Source organism: Tuber melanosporum (assembly GCF_000151645.1).
Source record: "Tuber melanosporum whole genome shotgun sequence assembly, scaffold_100, strain Mel28".
Classification (NCBI taxonomy): domain Eukaryota; kingdom Fungi; phylum Ascomycota; class Pezizomycetes; order Pezizales; family Tuberaceae; genus Tuber; species Tuber melanosporum.
Window position 1 is genome coordinate 112551 of NW_003298756.1, and position 20724 is coordinate 133274.

Sequence of the window (20724 nt, forward strand, 5' to 3'; positions counted from 1 at the left end):
AAAAAAAAAAGCTGGTGTGGTGTGCGCTTTAGATTTGTTTTTTTTTTTTTTACCTACCCTTCTTTTCCCATCCATACACTTCCCCCCTAGGCTTTTCGATTAGTTTCGCACAGTCAGAGTTCCCTTAGCACCCGTCATGCTAGGGGAAATGACAAAAGAGAGGGCAAGGCACCTCCCTCGTCAGTGGTTTGGATGGATGGAATACATATAAGGAAGAGTTCGGGCCCTCCCCCTCATGAAATCATAAGGCCGGTATTTTGAAGGGTTTATTTCTTGGTCGGTTTTTTTTCTTCTTCTAATATACTTTCCTTCAATCTCCCTACCCCTACCCCCCAGTCTACAATAAATCCCTACCCATCTGCCCCTTCCTGCCCACTTTCACTTTTCATTCGCGAGAGAGAGAAAGAGAGAGAGAGAGAGAGAGAGAGAGAGAGAGAGAGAGAGAGAAAAGTAAATATTTTGGGGGCTTGGGTTTCTATGTTTGAGACGGAATTTCTATCGCACTTGGAAATAGTAGTAGGGGTTTCGTGTTTGGGGGAGACTATTCGATCTTTTTTCTGATTTTTTTTATATCCTTTTCTCTCTTCTTCTCTATCAAGGGTCTTTTTCGGGTCTTGTGGGGAATCTGAATATATACTTTGTTTTTTTCCTCGTCAGGATTCTTTCCCCAAAAAGATCATTTGACCCCCCCCTCTCCGGTGCTCCCACTGACCCCCCTTACCCACCCACATCCGGAATATATCTTTTACATATACTCTCCCTCCCTCGAGCATAAATATACCCCGCGTCACAAGTCTTGGACGCATCCTCAGCGTGATGGGAGGGCTCTCCATCTCGACAGCACTAGCTTCCCCGAGGAAACCTTCGTTATCACCGCAGCAAGTGATAGAAGAGGAAGAACCGGTACCGGTATTCTTCTTGGACGAGTCCGCGGGAATAGAGACCTCATCGCCTACACCAGCGGAAGAAGACATGGGAAATGGCATGTCCATCTCCACCTTCACATCCTCCCTGCGAGGAGCAATGAACTCGGCCGGCGCGAGCAAGCCTGTCAAGTCAGCAATCAAGAAGGACATCTGCTCAGGAGCGGGCGCAAAACTCAAGAAGTTTGTCCGCTTCCTGGACAGAGTGGAGATTGTTCCCGCAGCCCCATTCCTGATGTTCGAGGAGCCGTCCAGCAAAAAGCAAAAGACCCGCGAGTCCTTCAACGACCCAGCGATAACCGCTGGGCTCGGGCGCGCTGGCTCACCAAACCGTTCGCCGAACAGGTCTCCCAATCGATCCCCGAACAGGTCGCCCAATAGCTCGTCCAAGCATCTCCCCGCCACAAACCCCGACAATCACCTCTCCCCTCCGGAGGAGTTATACCTTTACCATCATCCCCCCTCACCACCTCCGTCATGGCGGATCCCACCTTCGTCACTTACCGGCCCGCAACCGCATGTCGTTACGCCGCCGCGTGTGCGATCCCCTTCACGACCCGGCGACGAGATAGACCTCATGGCTAGGGATAACCATAGAGATAGTGGGGTTTATATGGACTCCTCGGAGGACGAGGATGAGATTCGCCCGGTTATCGCGAGGAAGATGTGGCACGGGGAGGTGCGATTTGAGGATCAATGGGGGCGTAGGTTGATTCCTGTCGAGAGGAAGGATGCTTTCCGCTTCGATCTTTGGCCGGTCGAGGAGGATGTGGATAATGAGGTTGGGGACGGGAGTGGTTGGGTTGGCAGGTTCCGAGGAATGAGTCGGGAGTAGAGTAGAGTGGAGCTGGTTTTGATACACTGTGATTAGTGGGGGGGTGCATTATTGATGTTTTATGCTTCATCGTTGAAGTTAGTGTCCGAGGCCGAGTTAGTATATGGGTCTCTTAGTTGTACTGCGTTCCTTGCGATTTCCCTCTTCTTCTGCTGTTTAATATTTTACTTTGGGTTGGGATTTTGGCTTTTGATCTTCACCTTTCTCCCTACTCTTATAGCTCAGCATTATATGGTGTTTTAGTCTTTTTCTTTTCTTTTCTTTTCTTCTTTCTTTCTTCCTAATCTCGTCTTCATCGCATCTGGGTTATTTCCCCTCCTTTCTTACAGGAGGCTTGATTGATTTTATCAGCGGTACTTATTTCTCATGCGGTTAGTTTTGAAGTGCACACATAAACGGGTGGCGTCTTCCCTTTTTCTATGATATTTTTCCATTTTCCATTTCTTCTCATTACCCATACCAGAACCGTTTTTTTTTTTTTTTTTTCATTTCATTCTCCTACGATACGATACTCGAGTCTAGTTAGCGAAGGGCAAATTGAAAGTGGCGGATAAAAAAAGAAAACCCCCCCTTCCCCATCGTGATATGAACAGCCACAGTGGCTCGGACCGACCATCCTCGGCAGCCTTCATGTAGGTCATGTGAGCTCACTCGACCACATCCACGTTCTCAAATCATGATATCATGCCGGCAATGAGCAGCAGTCAGCCTCCCCAGCCACGCCACCAGCCAGACATGCGTGGTCAAGGGGGTGCAGTACCCACAAGTAACCTGTAGAGTACGGTAGAGCGGATCAACCAGGCTCCTTACCGTACACCACTTCCTTTCAATATCACTCGGTACGGTAGCTACTGATCATGCGTTCAAAAAAAAAGGTACCGCGGAAGCATTACCGATCCGGTGGGAAGAGTGACGAACGCGCGGGTCTCACCACCGAGAGTTATCTCATCATATCTACAAAATTAGTTTTTCTTTCAGGTATGGTAGATGGGGGGAGTGCTGAGGGATCGCGACATCCGCGTAGTTCCGTCCACGCGTACCGTATCCCTCGTTCGTCGTGTGTGCTTTGAAGCTGGATCTGGATCGGAGGCTATACAAGTGATGAGGGACAAAAGATACCGGTATATCCCTCAAGTGGCCGGGTACACTGCGACAAGAAGATTCACAAAAAAAACTTTTTTTTTCTTTTCTTATCGAGCTTCGCGTGACGGATGTATCCTACCTATCCGTCGCACCTGTAGACAGGCCTCCATGTCGCCCCCCCCCGTGGCGTACTATAGTACAATGCTCGTACCTGCAGTTGCGTGTCTTGGGTATGACATGATAGGACGGGGGAACCCGGGAGGGATTCGATTTTCCCGCGTGGATGGCAAGTCCTTGTGAACGGGTAGAGTACTGTACTAGTACTAGTACAATTTAGCATGTGTCACTGACGGTCACTCGTATTATCAAGATGCTGGCGGGGAAGCGGGTCGGATCTGATGGTCGGTGCCTGGATATGCTCGAGGGGGAATTTAGTGAATGGCCACCCATTCGATATGACAGGATGATATAATAATAATGTGAGCCAAAGTCCCTCAGCCATGTCCGGGCGGCCTGAAATTCGCAAACCAAAAGTTATTAGGTAGAGTAATTAGTGCCGTACCGTGTGAAACTGGGGACCTAAAACCACCCTTGCTTGGGCTCTTATCCAAACGCCCGAGGCGTTGTTGGGTTGTGGTTGTGGTGGCGGGAGCTATGATACTTGTGCCCCCCTTTATCACGGATCTAGCCGCCCACGTGGTCAGAGGCTTATTCGTACCCAATCAATCTGAGGAGACGCCACTACGGTGACCCATTAATTATTATCCGAACACCCCATGGTATATACTGTATCATACTCGTACTCGTACGGTATGGCTGGCCTAACTTTATGGCTTGAACTCGATAGAGACAATTTATTTACTTGTACCTACGGCTGGATTGTTCGTGATCCATCGAGAAAGAAAGAAAGACAAAAAAAAAAAGGGGGGGGGGTGTGGGCGCCAATCACTATTTTTTTTTTTTTTTTTTTTACAAACCCTTGGATACAAATCTCTGTTGGAAAAAACACATACGATACGGCACACGTAACCGCACGCTGCGAAAGCCTCCTTCCTTCCTTCCTTCCTGACTCAAGGCGCTTGTCTCGCTTATTCACCAGCCAATGAAGATCTGATACTGATATCGAAGCGATCACCCCTTCCCGCTGCGACGAGAGTGAGCATGATGCTCTGTCAAACTCGCCCCTTTCTCCCTAGGCAACGAAGGGCACGGCCGGGTAAGAGAATTGGTGTTGAGTCAGAATATTGACCGTGAGCTTCGCCACATGTGTGATACGGTAGGTAGGTGACCAGGTGGGAGTGGTTCATTGCGAATCACTCGGGAGGCGGTTCAGGGGGTGTGGAGAAAGGGAATTGGGTGTATAATACCGGAACGAAAAAGATCGGTACGATATGATATGCAACAAGTCAACCTCAACGAAAAAGAAAAGAAAAAAGTCCTCCCCGTCGAAGCGACAAAATTTGGTTGAACGGCCTGGAAGGGATGAGTTTATGGTTTTGGGTCGTTCCCCCGATGTTGCTCTTGCATATCTTGTGTGTGTGTGTGTTACGGGGAGCTGTGGAAAAAGGAAACTCATCTCCAGTGGGCATGGTGGTGATCCCAGCGTTCCCAGGGCACACGTGAAGTCAGGTCGGCGTGGTCAAGAGACCGGAAGGTCTGAAAGGTGAGAATGGTACAAGTGTGATCGATTGCGCCGGTACCCCTAGTCTGTAAAATTTGGTGGATAGGCAGCTTGAGAAAATTATTATTGGCTGCTACATTCTTCATCCCCCAGCCTAAAACACCTAGCCGTCTTGAGAGGATATTTTGATGATGATAATATCATAATGATTTTGCCCTAGGAGAGGGGGTGTTCTATCATACTCCTATTACGCCAGGGACTTTGGAGAAGTATGCACGGTGTGCCATCGTTCCGCATTTATTTAACATCTAACGGGGGAGCCACCAGTGCGCAGTAGAGTAGATACCAGCAGGTCCGTTTGCCCCCAACATTTGTGCTCTAAATTTTCGCTTTTGCGGTCAACCGTGGCTGGCCTAGGCTGACCTGTTCGGTCTTTGGGTTTTTCACACCTAGCTGTTTGGTATCACACATGGCAGCTCAGCCCAGACGGGCCTCAGTTTACTGCGATATCCGCGCCCACTTGAAGCACTGAGCGATCCTCTCCAAGAGGTTTCCTTGTGCCGACAAGGGAAGGAGAGGCGAACTTGCTCCCAAGGATGACCGATAAGCGTGCCGGCGAACTTTCTCAGGAAAAATTGTCCTAACGTCACCAAATCATGCGAGCAAGTGCTAGTGATTGAGCTATTGTCGCCGATCAGTGGTCCTCTTTTTATTTGGGGGGGGGGGAAGAAAGAAAAATTTGTGGTCCCAGGTATTCAAAACCTGCACTAGGCCGCAGCTATTCAGTCGATTATATCTCACTATTAAGACCTTGAATCACTTCGAGAAAGGAAAGAAAAACCTCTACGTTCTCCTTAGAGTCCCGAATAATCTAGGGGTCCTTCTGAATCGATATTTTAACCTGGTGGAGGGGTATAGTCATTCGAAAAATTCTAATACCTCATGTAGGTTTTGAATGGTAGGAACTATAATTATCAAAATTGCTATCGAATAGGCTCAGTGTCTCTCAGTGAGTACTATACTATACTAATACATGTGCTATATCATACGGGTACATCACAATACAACACAAGAATGTTGTGCACCGAACACACATGTGCGTAGGGATCCCGAACTTGAGAAGGATTGCACTCCTGGTGTTTTTTTTTTTAGCAACAGAGATGAATTACAGAGCAGTAGGTTACACCACCCAACGAAGCCGTACTTTCCATCTCCGTTCCACAGACTCAGGGCTGCTGTACTGTACTTGTACGAGCACTGGCATTGTACGGTACAGTAACCGAACCGAGATTGCCTTATCTGCTCGAAATCTTCCTTTGCGGTACCATGGGTATTATCAGGTAGCAATGGGTCTGCCAAGAACGCATCCGATTGCCCCCCCCCCCTCCTCATCTCTGGTGTCTATTGTATCCTGGTTATCAAAATTCTGCGGGGTTCAAATGTTCTAGAACCAATTTTTGATAAGTTAAATATCCTTTGTCAAACACCACTCAGATGAGCTTCCGGTTACACAAAGGTTGATGGTAGGCAGGAGATGCATGTTTTAGGGCTTTGTGGTGAGAGCTAGGAACCCATATTCGATGCTATCGTAGGAATTCCCGAAAAATTTCTCCCTCACAGGTTTAGCGCTCTGGCTAGGCACCCGTCACCGTGTGAATCCGAGTTTTGAGTTAAACGGAAAGGGCTTGGAGTTTTCAGCTTTACGCGACAAGGCGCAGAGGAAAAACCCGGCCCCTCACTCGGGTGTCCAGGGGAGCATAAAGCACCTTAGCAGTATGATACTCACGGTGGCAGTGGAAATATCAACCCCAAGCGCGCGATTTCAACACCCCAAATATTCTGCCCGGCAATGGCTCACACTAGTCCCGATACAATCTGTGGGGGATTGACACCCTCGCCGGATGTATATACCGTATGCTAACTGTTCTGGCATGATCAGAGGCAGGAATATAGAATGCCTTCAAGCAGCTCCCAGCTTCGCCCTCCGACAGCCCAATTACCCCGCCCTCAGTACAGCCTTTTCCACGGAGACATCGAAATGGTCGTCCCCGACGACCCAGAGGAAAGCCCCCCTGTTCACCACGACCTAGAAATAAACTTAGAAGACGCATGGATAACCCCCGATGTAGTCTCGGGGATGGTATTATTCTACCCCACTAGCTCGTACAGATCTACCTCCTGAAGACTTGCGGCCGTGACGAACAACTTCATCCTCAACTACAACAGTCCCGCCGTGCTGCCGTTTCCGAGTCGTCGAAAAGTCGGTAAAGACTCTTGGCCAGCACCCCACCGAGGGACTCATGCTGTCGGTGCTGAGCTTTTCGGCCCGGCGGTTGTGACCTATCATGAACTTTGTGGTCCCATGAAGATCCGAATGGACGAGGTAGTGGAGTGGCTTGCCAGATTATAAGGCTGGGAAGGGGGTTCGAGGTCTCAAGGACTGAAACCAAGTGGGTCGGCTTTAACAATGATACGGCGAGGTGTGCTTGGAAGTCACAGGGGTTTCTTCTCCGTGATTTGGTGTTATGATATGCTCTGATGTGGTATGCACGGTTCTGCACAGTAGATATCGGTAGATTCTTCGATGGCAGCTTTCAGTAGCTTTTGCCTTTGGCCAAACAGGACTTCATCGTTTGCGACCCCCCACACACACCTACGGCGCCAGACATGGCAAGGTAACATCTATTACCTTCGAGAAAAAACGGTAGATTTGGGTTAGGCGTCGGGAATCCAAGTCACTTGAATCCGAAGGGGCGCCACATTAGATTGTATTCAGCTTTAGGTTCTGTCAAGAGAGGTTGGGGTTCGCAGGTTAGTTTAGGACACTTCTTCACCCTCCCACCAACACTCCGCGGGGTTTCCACAAAAACAAATCCCTTCCAACAACATTACCTGGGTTAGTATCATAGGTATCATAGTTATCGTGTTCGGATAGAGGATAGGCTGGGTAGCGATATCTTCTATAATTCTCCACCGGTGCGGTTCGGGGGTGTAACCTACTTCGCCCCAAATTCCCACTCTCATCGCACAAGAATCAGCTAAGGTCACAAACACTCACTCGAACTGCACCACTGACGTTCGCTAACTCATGTCATCAGGCATGATATTCCCATTGATGAAGCGAAATAACTGGCAGATCCCGTGCCAGCACAGCACCCGACCGACATACCAACCATCCATTAAACAACCCCCTCCAAGTAAACATAAGTGCTGCGGTAAGAAATTCTTCAGGCAGTTTATGATATTCCAAACCCGCGCCCCGGCCCGATATCCATCTAATCCAACAATATAATGCGGGGTAAGGGCACTCCCCGCTCCCTCCTCCCTCAAGGGAGAAAGATAGAAAAGAAAAGAAAAAAAAGAGAAAAAAGAAAAAGAAAAAGACTCCTGACCGCGCAAATAAGCAGACCGAACAAGAACAAAATAAGCCGAAACCAAAACCAAAAGAACGGAAATTCCCAAGTTAGTAGTTATCCCCTCTCGACAACCCTAACCTCCACTTCGGTGGTCTTGATAATTCCCCCATCCGGGACCTCGATAAACAAAATCTCACTCTCCCCGTCGCCCCCAACAACCATCATCCCACCGCCCTCATCCCTATCCTTATCATCCAATCCACCCCCTCCACCCACCCCGCCGCCACCCTCAATATGATTCGTAGTGTGCTCGCGAGTATCCATGCTGCCGAGTGCGTATGGCATGTGGTGTTTGACCCGGTAGTGCGTGTGTCGGCCCAGTTTCGTCTTCATCCGCATACTGCCCGGGGTGGAGTGTGAGTAGTAAGATGACCCGAGGGGGTTTGGGAAGTGGCGTCCCATAAGAGTTCTGAAGCTCGGTATGCAGGCGGCCAAGATGATAGCGTGAAGTTCGATTATGGACCAAGTGAATGAGTTTACTATTGTCCCTGGTGGGGGGTTAGTTTAGGTAGAGGATATAGAGGGGTGGGAGGATACATGTTGGATCGTGAGACTTGAGGAGCCCGCGGAGACATAGGAGGCGGATTATGCTCGCTGTGCAAGCCCTGCATTATAGTTAGACTCTGGTGCGTCGGTTGCGGAAGAGTGACTTACAATGCTCCGAGTGAGAAGACTACACACAATCCGAGTTTCTGACGTTTCGGAAGTTGGACCCCCCAAAGCATCGGCATTGGGAGGGCGCATATCAATACATTGGTCAAAACATTCACTCCCGCATTCACAAAGTGGAAAATTCCTGTCCGGATGCAGCGGCCCTTGATCGTCTTGTCCCACAGGTACGGCACTGGGGTGCATTGAAACGTAGTCACCGTAAGGCCTGAGACCGCATGGCCAACTACTAATACCAGCGAGATGTAGCTCAGACTTCGGTAGGCTCTGCTGGGTGAGAGGCGCAGATAAAGTGCCAGTAGTGAAGCCTTGACAAAGGCTGTTGATGCGGTGTGAACTAATCCGCCGATCCAGGTCATCTAACAAACTTGTTAGTCGAATTGGCGATAACTCTATTCTAAGATAGGGAATTTGGCTCACCTTGGTGTACACTACCAACTCCTCTGAAGATATTGTTCCGACATGCCTTCCCATGCCATATTTCATTGCTAGCGCTTTGTGAGAATTGTTTCGTAGACTCTCTCTATTTGAACACTACGTACCAAAAAGGCAGGTCACAAATAACCCGATACTGCACAACTTTTGACGAGCAAAAGGATTAGTTGACTACCCTGTTCCATTTCCCACACGGCCGAGGGATATTGAAGGGGGGAGTTACTGTGGCAAGGAAAATCAACACTACAGAAAATTAGTCCAAGTTCCACCCCAACCGAGATATATTCAAACAGATAAATTAGAGTCCTACCATCATCCGTACCCAAACCCTTCACACTAAACCTCGCGTACGATCGCAAACCCACGAACAGTATAGTACATCCCAAGCACGCCGCATTCACCCCGAGCACCACCTCCCTCCGGTCTTCTGGATAATTCATCGAGTTTGGTTCATCGACCATGGCTACCAGAATCTCCCAGCAACGACGGAGGGAGAAAAAGGGGAAAGTGAAAGAAAAAAAATCCACCCTACACGGCAGCCACCCAAAGATATATGATTTCAACGCTCTCCGGAATTCCACGCCCAGCTTACGCCTATCCGAGAGAGCTAAATCCCCTGTACCGTAGTGGAGTACTGTTGTACTACTCCATAATACCTGGAAAATCTTATTTTTGACCAAGACACCATGCCGTCCCTGAAAAGAAACAAATACGGTACGTATGGTACTGCGAAGAAGATAAGGAGAACCAAGCGGTGCCTCGCTGGGATAGTATCGCCCGATTGCGGTTTGGATCCCCCTTGCTCAAACTAGGTGAGAGGTCCCACAAAACTCAATACCACCTTTTCTCCCAGGAAGGCATGATAGGGTACGAGTACTCCGGTACTCAAGTGCAGTAAGCTTGGTAGACTACCGCATCATACCGTATCATATTCCAAGAACCCCACCCAACTCACACTCCGACCCAATAAGCAAGCGGGTATGCGCCATCCATCGCTCGCCATCGAGGCACAAGATACGAGTAATGCCTGAACCTTGAACAAACGTTCTGTAGATCTTACTTATACTAGCACAGTGTCATACCCCGCGAGCGCAGAACAGTATCACGCCCATATGGGTACTTTATTCAAGAAATCCCTCGAACACAAAGTCTAGGGCGCGGAAGACACTGGTACTTGTCACATACCGGTACCGGTAGTAAAAACGATACAGGATCAGATCCACCAGTAACTTAATTCTCCACCCGGTCCTTCCATCTGTTGCAGAAAGTACAGCACAGTTATGTCTGACCCTTCTACCCCTGAGGCGAATACTCGAGTACCAGTACTATATTGCACTGAAGATTTTGACACCCATCCATCCACGAGGCATTTCCCATGTGCAACCCCGCATCGCGATTCCACCAACGGTATCTGCTTACCGCATTATCATGTCCGGTTGCGCCGCTCAGACCGTTTCTAGAAGCTTTTAGCTGACACGAAGGAGAAGCTTATCACTTTCGTCAACAGTGAGCCCTGATTGGATATCTCGCAAGCTTGGCTCTGCAAGAGCAACGTGGAATTCCCCGCCAACGAAACATCTCGCGTCAGGTGTGGGAGAAAAGCATCCTGCAGTTTGGTTCTGTAGTCTACTCGAGTACCGGTATTGTATTAGAGTACGGGTACTCGGCACCCTACTCGAGTATACGAGTAATACCGGTGTCGGGTTCACAAGGGAAGTTTACTCGAGTACCGAAGATAGGATAAATACTTTTCACGGGCGCGGTACTAGAAGGATGCTGGGAATCACCCAGATTCGCCCAAGCCCCATACCCAGTACCGCACTAGTACATCTGTAGGAGCGACAGCACCCTCAGGTAAGATCGCTCTATCGCGAGCCTTGAGAAGAGCATTCCGCCTACAGCAGCATACCTGGTCGAGGACGGCACCCCAATGGTTGCTTCGACGGAAGGCATCGGGGGTATCGAGAGATGAGCCAGCCAACCTGATCTTGGCGCCCTAATCGTATTTCGTGATTCGGAAATGTAGGGCGGAGATTGCTTTTTAAAGAAGCCAACAACGTGGGAATTCGCCGATGCCGAAAATTTCCCCCCAGTCCCTGCCCAATGGATCTTGCCAGAAGAGTGAAGGTGGCCGAGGGTGTGTATCATCTATGGTGAATGGTGTCTCAATTTCTTGCACAGACCCTCACTCGACTCCAACCACTACTCCTTATGCTTTTTTCCCCTGCCCTCATCCGGAATCCACCACATGGTATTTCATCATTTGTCTGCAGTGTGGAACTAACTGCATATCAAATTGTTCTGGAATTCTATCAAATTAGGTGCCGTGCAGCTTCTTCCTCGGAGGTTTCCGGCGCGTTCTCCCCCTCTTCTCCTCCGGGACCATCTCTCTTTCAGGTAGATACCTGTATGAGAGCGGATTGTTCGCGGGAGTTCTGTGATATACGAGTAGGTGGTAAGGAATGCAAAGGCCTATATAATACTCGAGTGTCGTATAAGCACGGTTCGAATTCAAACCAAGTCCAGGGCAAAGCAAAAACACCCTGGGTAGTGGCACTGTATTCGTACTCGCAGTGTAAAGTACGGTCCTTGGATAAAAGAGTTTCGCTCGGGTACTCGACTATTTCGGACCTCCTTAACTTAACTCGCCGTCGCCGGTTTAACAAGCACCAAGTCGCTTGGTTCTACCGTGTGGTCAAAGGGAAGTCCTAACACCCCGGCCCGGCGCGGTCCAAATAGGAGATTTGTAGCTCATGAACCGCGAACCCCAAAAATAAGCTGCGGTGCCAGTGCCAGCTCTGGAGGCGGTTCGAAAGCTGGTTTGATGGTTCGGAGGTACTGTGGTCGATAGTCTACTCGAGTACAGTGTTCAGCTTGATATGATATGATACAAGTAGGACAAGAGAGCTGCACTCACTCGCGCCCGAAATTTTTCGAGTTCACATCATCCCGCACTTTAGAACTCCAACTATCATACTCGAGTAACAGCCCCCCACCTTTCTCTTCGCCACATTGGTCTCTCAGCTGCAGATTTCGTCAAACCGGCGGCGAAATTACATTCAAAACCAAGAAGTCTCACCACGCCCTACGACGAACCCCTTTGAACGGTAGTACTACCGGTAGTACTCGTACACACCCTGCGAGTACATCTAAACCTGCGTGGTGAGACTCCCTCATATCCTCCCATGACTGTGTCATAGAAACCGAACATCATACGCCACAGTATCGGCGCGGTGCCGTACGGGCACCATTGTTCAACCCGCAGCGGGTGCCTACCGTACCCGGAAACTAAAAGATACACGTACTCGAATAAATGACTTGGTGTATCCGAACCAAGCGCGGTACTTAGAGTACCATCAGTGCCTCGCCCGCTGCTAGGATCACCATGTACTGTACTGTACCTGAGTTTTACCCCCAAGGAACGACCACCGTCAAGGCGCTGCAAATATTTGAATCCTAACATTTAGAGACACTACGGGTTGGGTATAGCGCCCACTCCGATCTCCGTCAACGGAAGGTCCAAGTCGAAAGCTATATCATATTCCCTACCGTAGCGATCCAGTGCTCAACTGCCCAGCCTTTGCCGTGGAGAAGGTTGAGCGAATACCCTGAACTTTCGGCACGGGGCCTGGTTCGGCCTTGTGGAAGGGCAACGAAGGAGGACCCACCGTAGTTTGGTTTTTAAGGGGTGATAGGAAGTTTCTTTTGTTTTTGGGTTTTCTTTTCCACGCATCCGAGTGCTATGATAGCTACTTGTACAGTACAGCGCATAGGGGGCAAATGTTTTCGTATAGTACAAGTGCCATGGGTGAAGTCTTCGCATACACTACTTTGTGACCTCACCAATTTTTAACATTTTTTTGCTGGTAAGCCACTTTGGTGTGTGCGAAGACTTCACCCATGGCACTTGTACAAGGCAGTGATTATTTTGAGAGTAAAAACCTAAATTAACTGCGAGAACTTTAGTCCTAGCACTTGTCTAGGTTTTTCCTATATGAATAAAAAAATATCGTAAAAATTCGTTAAATCCGCTGCCGGGGATCTCAAGGGAATTCAGTGTCTAAACCACAATAGGCTTAGCGGAGTAGGTTAACAGAATGACGAAAACCGGTTAATGAGATCCAGCAAACCAAGCCTCGCCTGGCTATACCCAGTTTGTATAGACACTATTCCTTCCTGGGGTGTTTTGTCTCTGATCGGGAAGATCCGAGGCTGATGGGAGATCGTGGATTTAACTTTTTAAGGTAGATATCATAAATTTGGGAAGAAGAAAAAAGAAACCCCTCTGGACGGGGAAACATCCTCAGACCTTGAGAAAATCATAAACAACTCTTGCCCAGAGAGTTGTTGCCATAAGGTGTGATACTCGCCGATCTATCTCCTCGGGTTTGGGGCAGGTACCTTTGTCATCCTCGGACAGTCTCGCTTGTGCGCACCCGGGCTTACCCGCAGCGAGCAGGGAGTACTCTATGATAAAAGGGGATAACTTTACTACGGTATGTTAAATATTACCGATGTTGGAGTAGAAACTTAAATAGTAAAAGCTCTAGTACTCATATGTTGAACTCTCCTCTCATGGACATCCACCCTCGCTCAAGCTGCATTCAGTGAGGTTGGTCCGATGTGGACAATCAATAGGCCACACTGAACTCTAACAATTACGCAACTACTATCGGCATACCGTAAAAACTCGTTAAATCCGGCATCTGGAATCAGGCTTGGCTATGGCGCAAACAAGGTGTGCATAATCATGCCAAGAGATCGAGTGATTGTCCATGATGCCGAAAAGACATTTGTTGAACATCAATCCACAATCAACACAACTATTAGTTTACAAATTCTATAACTTCATCTCCCTCTATCCCAACATCTGCCCTGTCATCAAGTGAGTCTAAATCTTCTTGCCAGTTGCCAATTTCCAGATTTTCAAATCTCTTGATATCCAACTCATGATCCAAACTACCATCAACCGGAAGTGACAAGCCTAATTTGAGAAAAAGAACTAACAATTAGGCTTGCCTTCTCAGCATGAAACTGAGCATAAGTATCTCCAACACAGTACGTTGTCATAGCTCTTCGGTCCCCAACTGTCTATTTTTCGAAATTGGCTGCTGATTCACACTCGAAGATCTTTCGATCTGTGTAGTTGTGTATTAAATCCTTAAACGGCTTGTTGATAGAGATGTCTAGGGGTTGCACCAGGCTAGTGCATCCGGCAGGAATTAGAGAAGGGGTGATGTTGTTATTTCGAAGTAGCTCAAGTATGGTGGGAGTCTTATGAGACCCCATTAAGTCAAGGGCAAAAAGACTCAGATGACCACCAAGTGTGCGAATTAAGTAATTAGTGAGGTATTTTGTAAATAAGGTATCGTTCATATATGCTGTAGCATTATACTCAATCAAAACACCGGGATGATATTGTAGTTTTTCAGCTTCCAACCTAGCTCCTGTACTATGAAAAATAATCATAGGTGGTATTCGGGAGATACCATCAGCAAAAATACAGAAAACCAAGCTGGCCTACCGCTTGTCCCATCCCGATCGGCTTTCCTTCACCCACACCATCTTTGCCCCTGCCGTATTATAGGTCTTACTCTAAAGGTATTTGAAAGGAATCGGGGTCTCGTCGAGATTGCAAATATTGGAACGTGAATAGCGACCAACCGGATGCTCGACTGCAACCTCCCAGAATTGATTACCTCTTGGCTGTGAGTTTCGCCAGTTGAAACACAACCAGTTAACAACAAGCATCTCATAATCCGAAGGTAACTTTTGTGCTTTTTTGGTGATACTGAGAAGGCTAATTCAATGGCGACCAAGAAACCCCTGAAATTACCCGTTACTGAATCTGAAGAGCTCTGAACTAGCGTTTGGATAAGTCTCTTGAAATAAGAATTGAGACTGAATTTGAAACCACCCCTGCCTCACAGTTCGCCCTGCTTCCCTTCGCTCTATAAACTGACCATATAACAGATCCTCTAATTGTGGCCATAGTACCTGCTACGAAACTCTGATACTTTCTTCTTTTCTTTTTTCTGAGTTTCTTCCTACTCCCTCAATTCGATTTTTTGTTCGTACCCAGTTGCTGATTGTGGTTCGTGGAATTTGATAGAAGTCGGCAGCTTCTTGTTGTGTGGGATGGCAATACATTTCCAGCTGGGCAAGTGGAATGGAATGATGAGCCAGGAACGTAAGTACTCGCAGTTTTTGATTTTGGCTATAGCTTCGTTCTGGATGCTGAATTGGCTTTAAATTGTAAGAACGTAGAGTTTGTTCCTTGATTGGCTTTGCGTTTGGCCCCCGCTGGCATTTTGGTATTTGAATTGGACTCATGTCTTCTATCAGGTAATTGGTCTCTCTGTTCTCAGTTCTAAACATTCTACGTACTACACTTTATCTTCCCTTTACTTCTCTATACATTCTTGTCTCATGCTGACTTGAACTCAACAATTGTCTCTGATATTGAGTAAATAATATCATGACTCTATATTTTACAATTATAAAACCTATAGTCATTGTCAAACTCTATTCACCAATAGGCAAATATGAGATACTCATTGAACTCTAATAATAAGAAAATGAACACGGGTGAGTTGACTCATGCTCTATTTGATATAGTCTGTGCAAGTTTCTAATCTTGGCATCACTCCCGGTCACTCAATCTCTTGGCATGATCACTCATACCCAATTTGCACCATAGCCAAGCCCAATTCCAGATGCCGGATTTAACGAGTTTTTACGGTAGTAGGATAGTGGAATGGAGAAAGTTTGTGGGAGCTTTTGTCCGGGCCACCCATGTGCTTCCTGAGTAAGATGCCACTAATTATGGATAGCCCCTCCTTATAATTATAACCAGAACGCTAGGATTCAGAAATTTGCAGTCAAGGCATTTTGATCATCCAGCGGTAGACCTGTTTACAAATCTTTCCTTCCGCTACACAACTTCCTTGCTATCAGCCAATGGCCACCTCCAATACCAGCATTTCCGCAAAGACAGAAGTTTCGCTTTCATCCCTCGGCGCATACACTAAGAGATATTGGGACTGCGACAGCATGCTCCCGCTCAATAGATACCTTTCTCCCACCCACTATATATAATCTCCGCACAGTCAGCCGGCGATAGCACGGCATAAAAAGGTCCATCGCTTTCACGGAAATGGGCGATTCCTCTCCGGGCCAACTCTGCGACCCTATGTGGGGTGGGTATACCCCGATGAAAGAACCACGCTTCCAAGATGCCCAAATCGGAAGCTTGAAAGTGTGTGGAATTGAGTGCTTTCCGATTTTTGGGTGATCGCCTGACCCGGGGGAATGTCCATTAGTACCCCAGTCGAGGTGTGGTCGTAAGTTATTTGGTGAGGCTCATCTTTTCTCGCCTGGAAGGAAGAAAGATATTTGCGGAGCCACCCACGGACATCGTGGGGGAAAACCCCCTGGTCCCGCAGATAGATAGACTTGATAATCACGCCGGATTATGAGAGTGACAAGAGCCAAAATCACGGCAGATGCTGTGAGGGATATGTCTTTTTCAGCCAGCCAGTAACACTCCTACAAACCCCACAAAAAAATGTAGCACCGTTAAGGTAAAGCACATAAGGTTTGTTTCCACCAAGTCTAGACAGGGGGGCCTACCGTTGTAGGGCGGTTTTCGCTCGCGGCCTGGTGAGTAGTTGATGGGGGGTCCTTTTTCCGTGATCCAGTTATTAACAGTTCAAAATGGCAGCTGTTATCATCCTGGAATAATTCTTGGAGGTACAGGTGATGCCAGCCCCAGGTCAGCAGCTGGATAACGAGTATATAGCCAGGTGGTCTCTCCCTCCTCGGCTTCCGATAGGCTAGAAATGTCTTCAACGATTTCTTCAATGAGTTTCTTGGAGAAGATTGGGACCACCGGCCGAAAAAGGTGCGGACCATGCCCTGTCCACCAAGGGAGCAAATGACTATATCAGAAAATCTTGGGAAATGTAAGCCCACCTCACTATATTCCCTATATATTCAATTTCTGACAACTAAATACCCGGTTTCATGGTCTAGCAGGGGAGAATCCACATCTGGCCTTGGGGAAATTTAATGCAAGAAACATATGCGCATTTCTTTCCTGGAAGGCGAGGCAAATCGTGGTGTCACCAGGTTCCATTGCGGGGTCCACCACCTTCACGTGCAGTACTTTAAGAGAATCCAATAGCTATTATCGGAACTTCGATTGGCCCACCCGGGGCTGCTTAGCGATTTGAAAGGGGAAAATTCTGATGCCACAGTTCAGGGTGTAAGTGTTCACCTACAAGATCCATGTACAGGGTGAGCAATACCGATCACAGTGCTAGTACATTAAGGAGATGGACAGCCAAGGTGTCAGCAAACCCCCGGGAAAAACCAGTTTGCACCTCAGTTGATCTGTAATGCCTCGCGTAAAGGGTCCACCAATCCAAGTTCCAGGAACCCACAACTAAAGAATGCAGGATATGAACTTGCATGTGGTTAAGAATACGACCCGTCGAACCTCCTCAGGTCATGTAGAGAAGCAATCGGCTTACCACCAAAATGTCCAACAAGGATAGCTCGCTCGTCACTGCCATAGAAATCCACCGCTAATGCAGTGATGTGTCCATTGTAGGTTCCATTGCGGATATCCATGATAGGCTCATTAACAACGGTGGAGTATTTGTCAAATTCAGCAACATTGGTCCTTAAAGAATGCAGGTTCTTCCAACATCCTGGTCAGCAATTGCCGAAGAGAATCCTTCTCGAAGCAGAATTCAAAGTTCTGGTCAAGTGAAGGAACAAATGGAACGGGCTTCTGGCTGCGCCGCAGACATAGAAGGAAATGCTGCATATCTGGTGAATTGATGAGTTGAGCGCTGGCTGTCGGATAATGGGCTAGAGTCTTGCCGGGAGTAGCAAAAGGATCATCCAGATCGGCTTAATTTTGAAGCAAGGACGCCACGCCCCCAATGGAGGTGGAATGTTCTTCAATACATTGATTGAAGTCCCCAGTAAGCTGTTATAAAGTGGGATATATTCAGCGAGACTCAAGCCTAACATACGTGAGTTCAACCAAGCGACAGGTGACCTTAGCATAGGTCATTTCTATGAGATCAATCGTCCGCCTTAGAACTTTGACCTAACCAAGTCTTTTGGAAATAAGGATTCAGGTTTAAATGATATAATCATATTACTTCTAAAGCTCAACGAGACGATTGGCTTTGCCGATTGAGAAAATTGTGTGATTTAGCTCAGGTCTATATAATAGGCGGTTAATTGGAAATACTCAAGTAACAAATCCCCGTTAATACTCACTAGAGTCTGATACGAGAGGTAGCCAGCTTGTGGGTAGGCTAACTTATCTCCGACAAGACCTTACTAACATTACCAGCTACACCCCCATAGGTCTTCCAGCCCCTACTACCTACCCCCTGTGCTTCGCTGACCACCTTCTTCGCCTAGAATACAATATTTATTATTAGAATGCGCCTGATTCTATCACTGGCCCTGATAAATAAACTTACATTTGTGATAGTACATGCTTCTTTTGCCGTCATTATTCTGGCACCGAAAAAAACGCCATTTTCAAAAGGGACCGGAGGGTACTTAGCTTCTGAGACCAAACTCCGGTCAAATAAGGAACTGTATCTTCCGCCCCACCAAATCCGGTGCTGCCTATAAGAGCATTGCTACTGCATCTCCTGATGCATACCTGCACCGGAAGGATCAGTTGATGGAAATCTTCAAGGCAGTAGGGACCGCCACCTATCCCTCCAGTCCGCTGCAGAATTACCAGGAAAGTTAGGTTGGCGTCGGCAATACTGATTCCTTGTTGAATAGTATTGATAGAAGGGGGCTCAAAGGAGACATGTTTCAACCCGATGGCCTCAACATACTCATTAGCAACCTCGATCGGCAGTACAGGACCGCTAATAGGCAACTATTCAACCGGAAGACCTGTGGAACGTAGCTGCTGGAGAAATAGGATCTGCCGTCCCATAGCTCGGGAGTTCACATCGATACGATTGACCACGATACTAGCACCAGGAATCATATTCTGTTCGATCTTCTGAAGAGCTGCAGTAAGACACTTGGCATTGTAATAACCACTACCTGGTAATTTGCATCAGCACGGAGTGGGCAAGATTTGAGGAAATGTATTAGCTTACAGGCAAATTCAACCTGATACCAGGAATTCATAGTGGCCAGAACAACGTCCCACAGGACAGCCAATACAAGGAGTCATCCCAACAACCAGTACAGGCAGCTGTCCAAGCAATCCGGAAAATTCGTTATCAACGAAAGTTTCTCGCTACTGTGCTCGTACCAGTTTGGGCCAGGTTCATTTAGCCAGTTAACTGCATATATGACTGCGTGCTCGGAATCTCTAATGAATAGCTCAAGTTTGTATCCCACCTTATTGTACCTTCAAAAGCTCCCACGGTGATTATGCGTACACCAGTGCCATCCCCATTGCGGTGGGTCAGAACACTAAACCCGGAAATGCCTCCAAGGCCAAAGTCAAGGATCTGGATTGTCGCGGAGGAGATCGTCGCGGCTTCACCGTGAACTGGCTGCTGAGTGATTTTATTCATGTATTTGGAAATGATTGATTCATCGCCCGAACCATCGTAGATGTCTTGACCGGTGGCGGTGTTGAAAGCAGGAATTGCAAGGTCCTGCTAGGTGAAAGCTCCTGTCTCTTTATGGTCGTCCAAAATGATACCCGTTGCAGATTCGAGGTATGGAGAGTGGGACGGCCGAATTAGGCAGGAAACAGTTTGTGTGATGAACCTTCCTCTCTGCAAAAGGAAGACGTTTCTGGTCAAATCCAGTTAGCCCTTTATCCTTCCTCAGGCAAAGATTAAGGCTGTAAAGAAATTGGGGAGGACCAGTTGGGACAACGCTCCTCGAACCATTAATTAAGGGATGTGGATATGCATATCCTTAGCCTAATGCGATATAAACGCCGTGCCAGAGCTGTGCTGGGGGCAGGTCCCATACCAACAGCATGGGCGATGGGTAGTCTTATAGGATGCTAGGAGCTAGTGAAGTACAGGGACAGGTCTGCTGGGAATGGCAATCAAGCAGAAAAGGACGGTGAGAGTACGGAATGCGACACGATGGAACGAATCCCAAGTCAATGCAGATGCAATGGCTGTCGCGGTAACGATACCCGAAGAATGGGCAGCTGTACTTACAAGCCCTTCTCGGAGTTCCCTGGGCTCTTTGGCGAGGATTTTGCAAGTTGCATAATGATGCGACGGTTGAGCCAGCCCAATCAAGGGGAAGGACACAGGAGGAAACTAGATAGGTAAGATCAAAGGTAGATTCCCCTTCTTGTAGCTATCTCATAAGATCAAGTCCCTTGAAATACACCTTGCCCCCACAAAAAATCTCGAAAAATTGACCAAAGTAGCCGGGCACAATACACCAAATAATTTTCAACGAATCCGCTATAAACGCTGAAGATTTCTCGAAGCTCGTTAAAGTATCCCCCAACGTCCCGCCGTTCCCGGAAAACTGCATAAACACTAGCGGTTTGTTCAGCAGCGGCGCAAAACAAAGCAGACTCATATGCCTTGGTAGGTCTGTTAGCCGCTTGGTAAGCACCATAGTCGGATTTGATCACATCCTATCGCTCAGCCGGAGTACCAGGCAACTAAGCAGCCATCACATGAACTTCATTACCCCGCAGAAACCGGCCTTGGAATTCAGTCAGAACAAGCCATAAAACATCCTCTTAGGTTCCCTGTGCAT

The 20724-nt window shown here is 47.8% G+C and overlaps 4 protein-coding genes; 1 reads left to right on the forward strand and 3 right to left on the reverse strand.

Annotated features, from left to right (window-relative positions):
* Nucleotides 1–254: 254 nt before the first annotated feature.
* GSTUM_00004191001 (uncharacterized protein) lies at nt 255–2333 on the forward strand. XM_002835241.2 has 1 exon: nt 255–2333. Exon 1 carries the CDS (start codon nt 973–975, stop codon nt 1756–1758), a length of 786 nt encoding a protein of 261 aa, XP_002835287.1. The 5' UTR covers nt 255–972; the 3' UTR covers nt 1759–2333.
* Nucleotides 2334–7932: 5599 nt separating this feature from the next.
* GSTUM_00004192001 (uncharacterized protein) lies at nt 7933–9443 on the reverse strand (the record flags this gene model as incomplete). Its single annotated transcript, XM_002835242.1, has 7 exons — nt 7933–8366; nt 8416–8483; nt 8533–8906; nt 8968–9035; nt 9090–9126; nt 9206–9225; nt 9293–9443. The coding sequence occupies 7 exons, from the start codon at nt 9441–9443 to the stop codon at nt 7933–7935; spliced, it is 1152 nt and encodes a 383-aa protein (XP_002835288.1).
* An 8772-nt stretch (nt 9444–18215) lies between these two features.
* On the reverse strand, nt 18216–18521 carry GSTUM_00004193001 (uncharacterized protein; the record flags this gene model as incomplete). The annotated part of the gene is made up of 4 exons (XM_002835243.1): nt 18216–18221; nt 18280–18321; nt 18393–18422; nt 18489–18521. The coding sequence occupies 4 exons, from the start codon at nt 18519–18521 to the stop codon at nt 18216–18218; spliced, it is 111 nt and encodes a 36-aa protein (XP_002835289.1).
* A 383-nt stretch (nt 18522–18904) lies between these two features.
* On the reverse strand, nt 18905–19164 carry GSTUM_00004194001 (uncharacterized protein; the record flags this gene model as incomplete). Its single annotated transcript, XM_002835244.1, has 2 exons — nt 18905–19077; nt 19134–19164. 2 exons carry the CDS (start codon nt 19162–19164, stop codon nt 18905–18907), a joined length of 204 nt encoding a protein of 67 aa, XP_002835290.1.
* Between the last annotated feature and the right edge of the window lie 1560 nt (nt 19165–20724).

Excerpts from the sequence above, each read along its gene's own strand:
- GSTUM_00004191001 (XM_002835241.2), top strand. The coding sequence starts at position 973 with ATGGGAAATGGCATGTCCATCTCCACCTTCACATCCTCCCTGCGAGGA.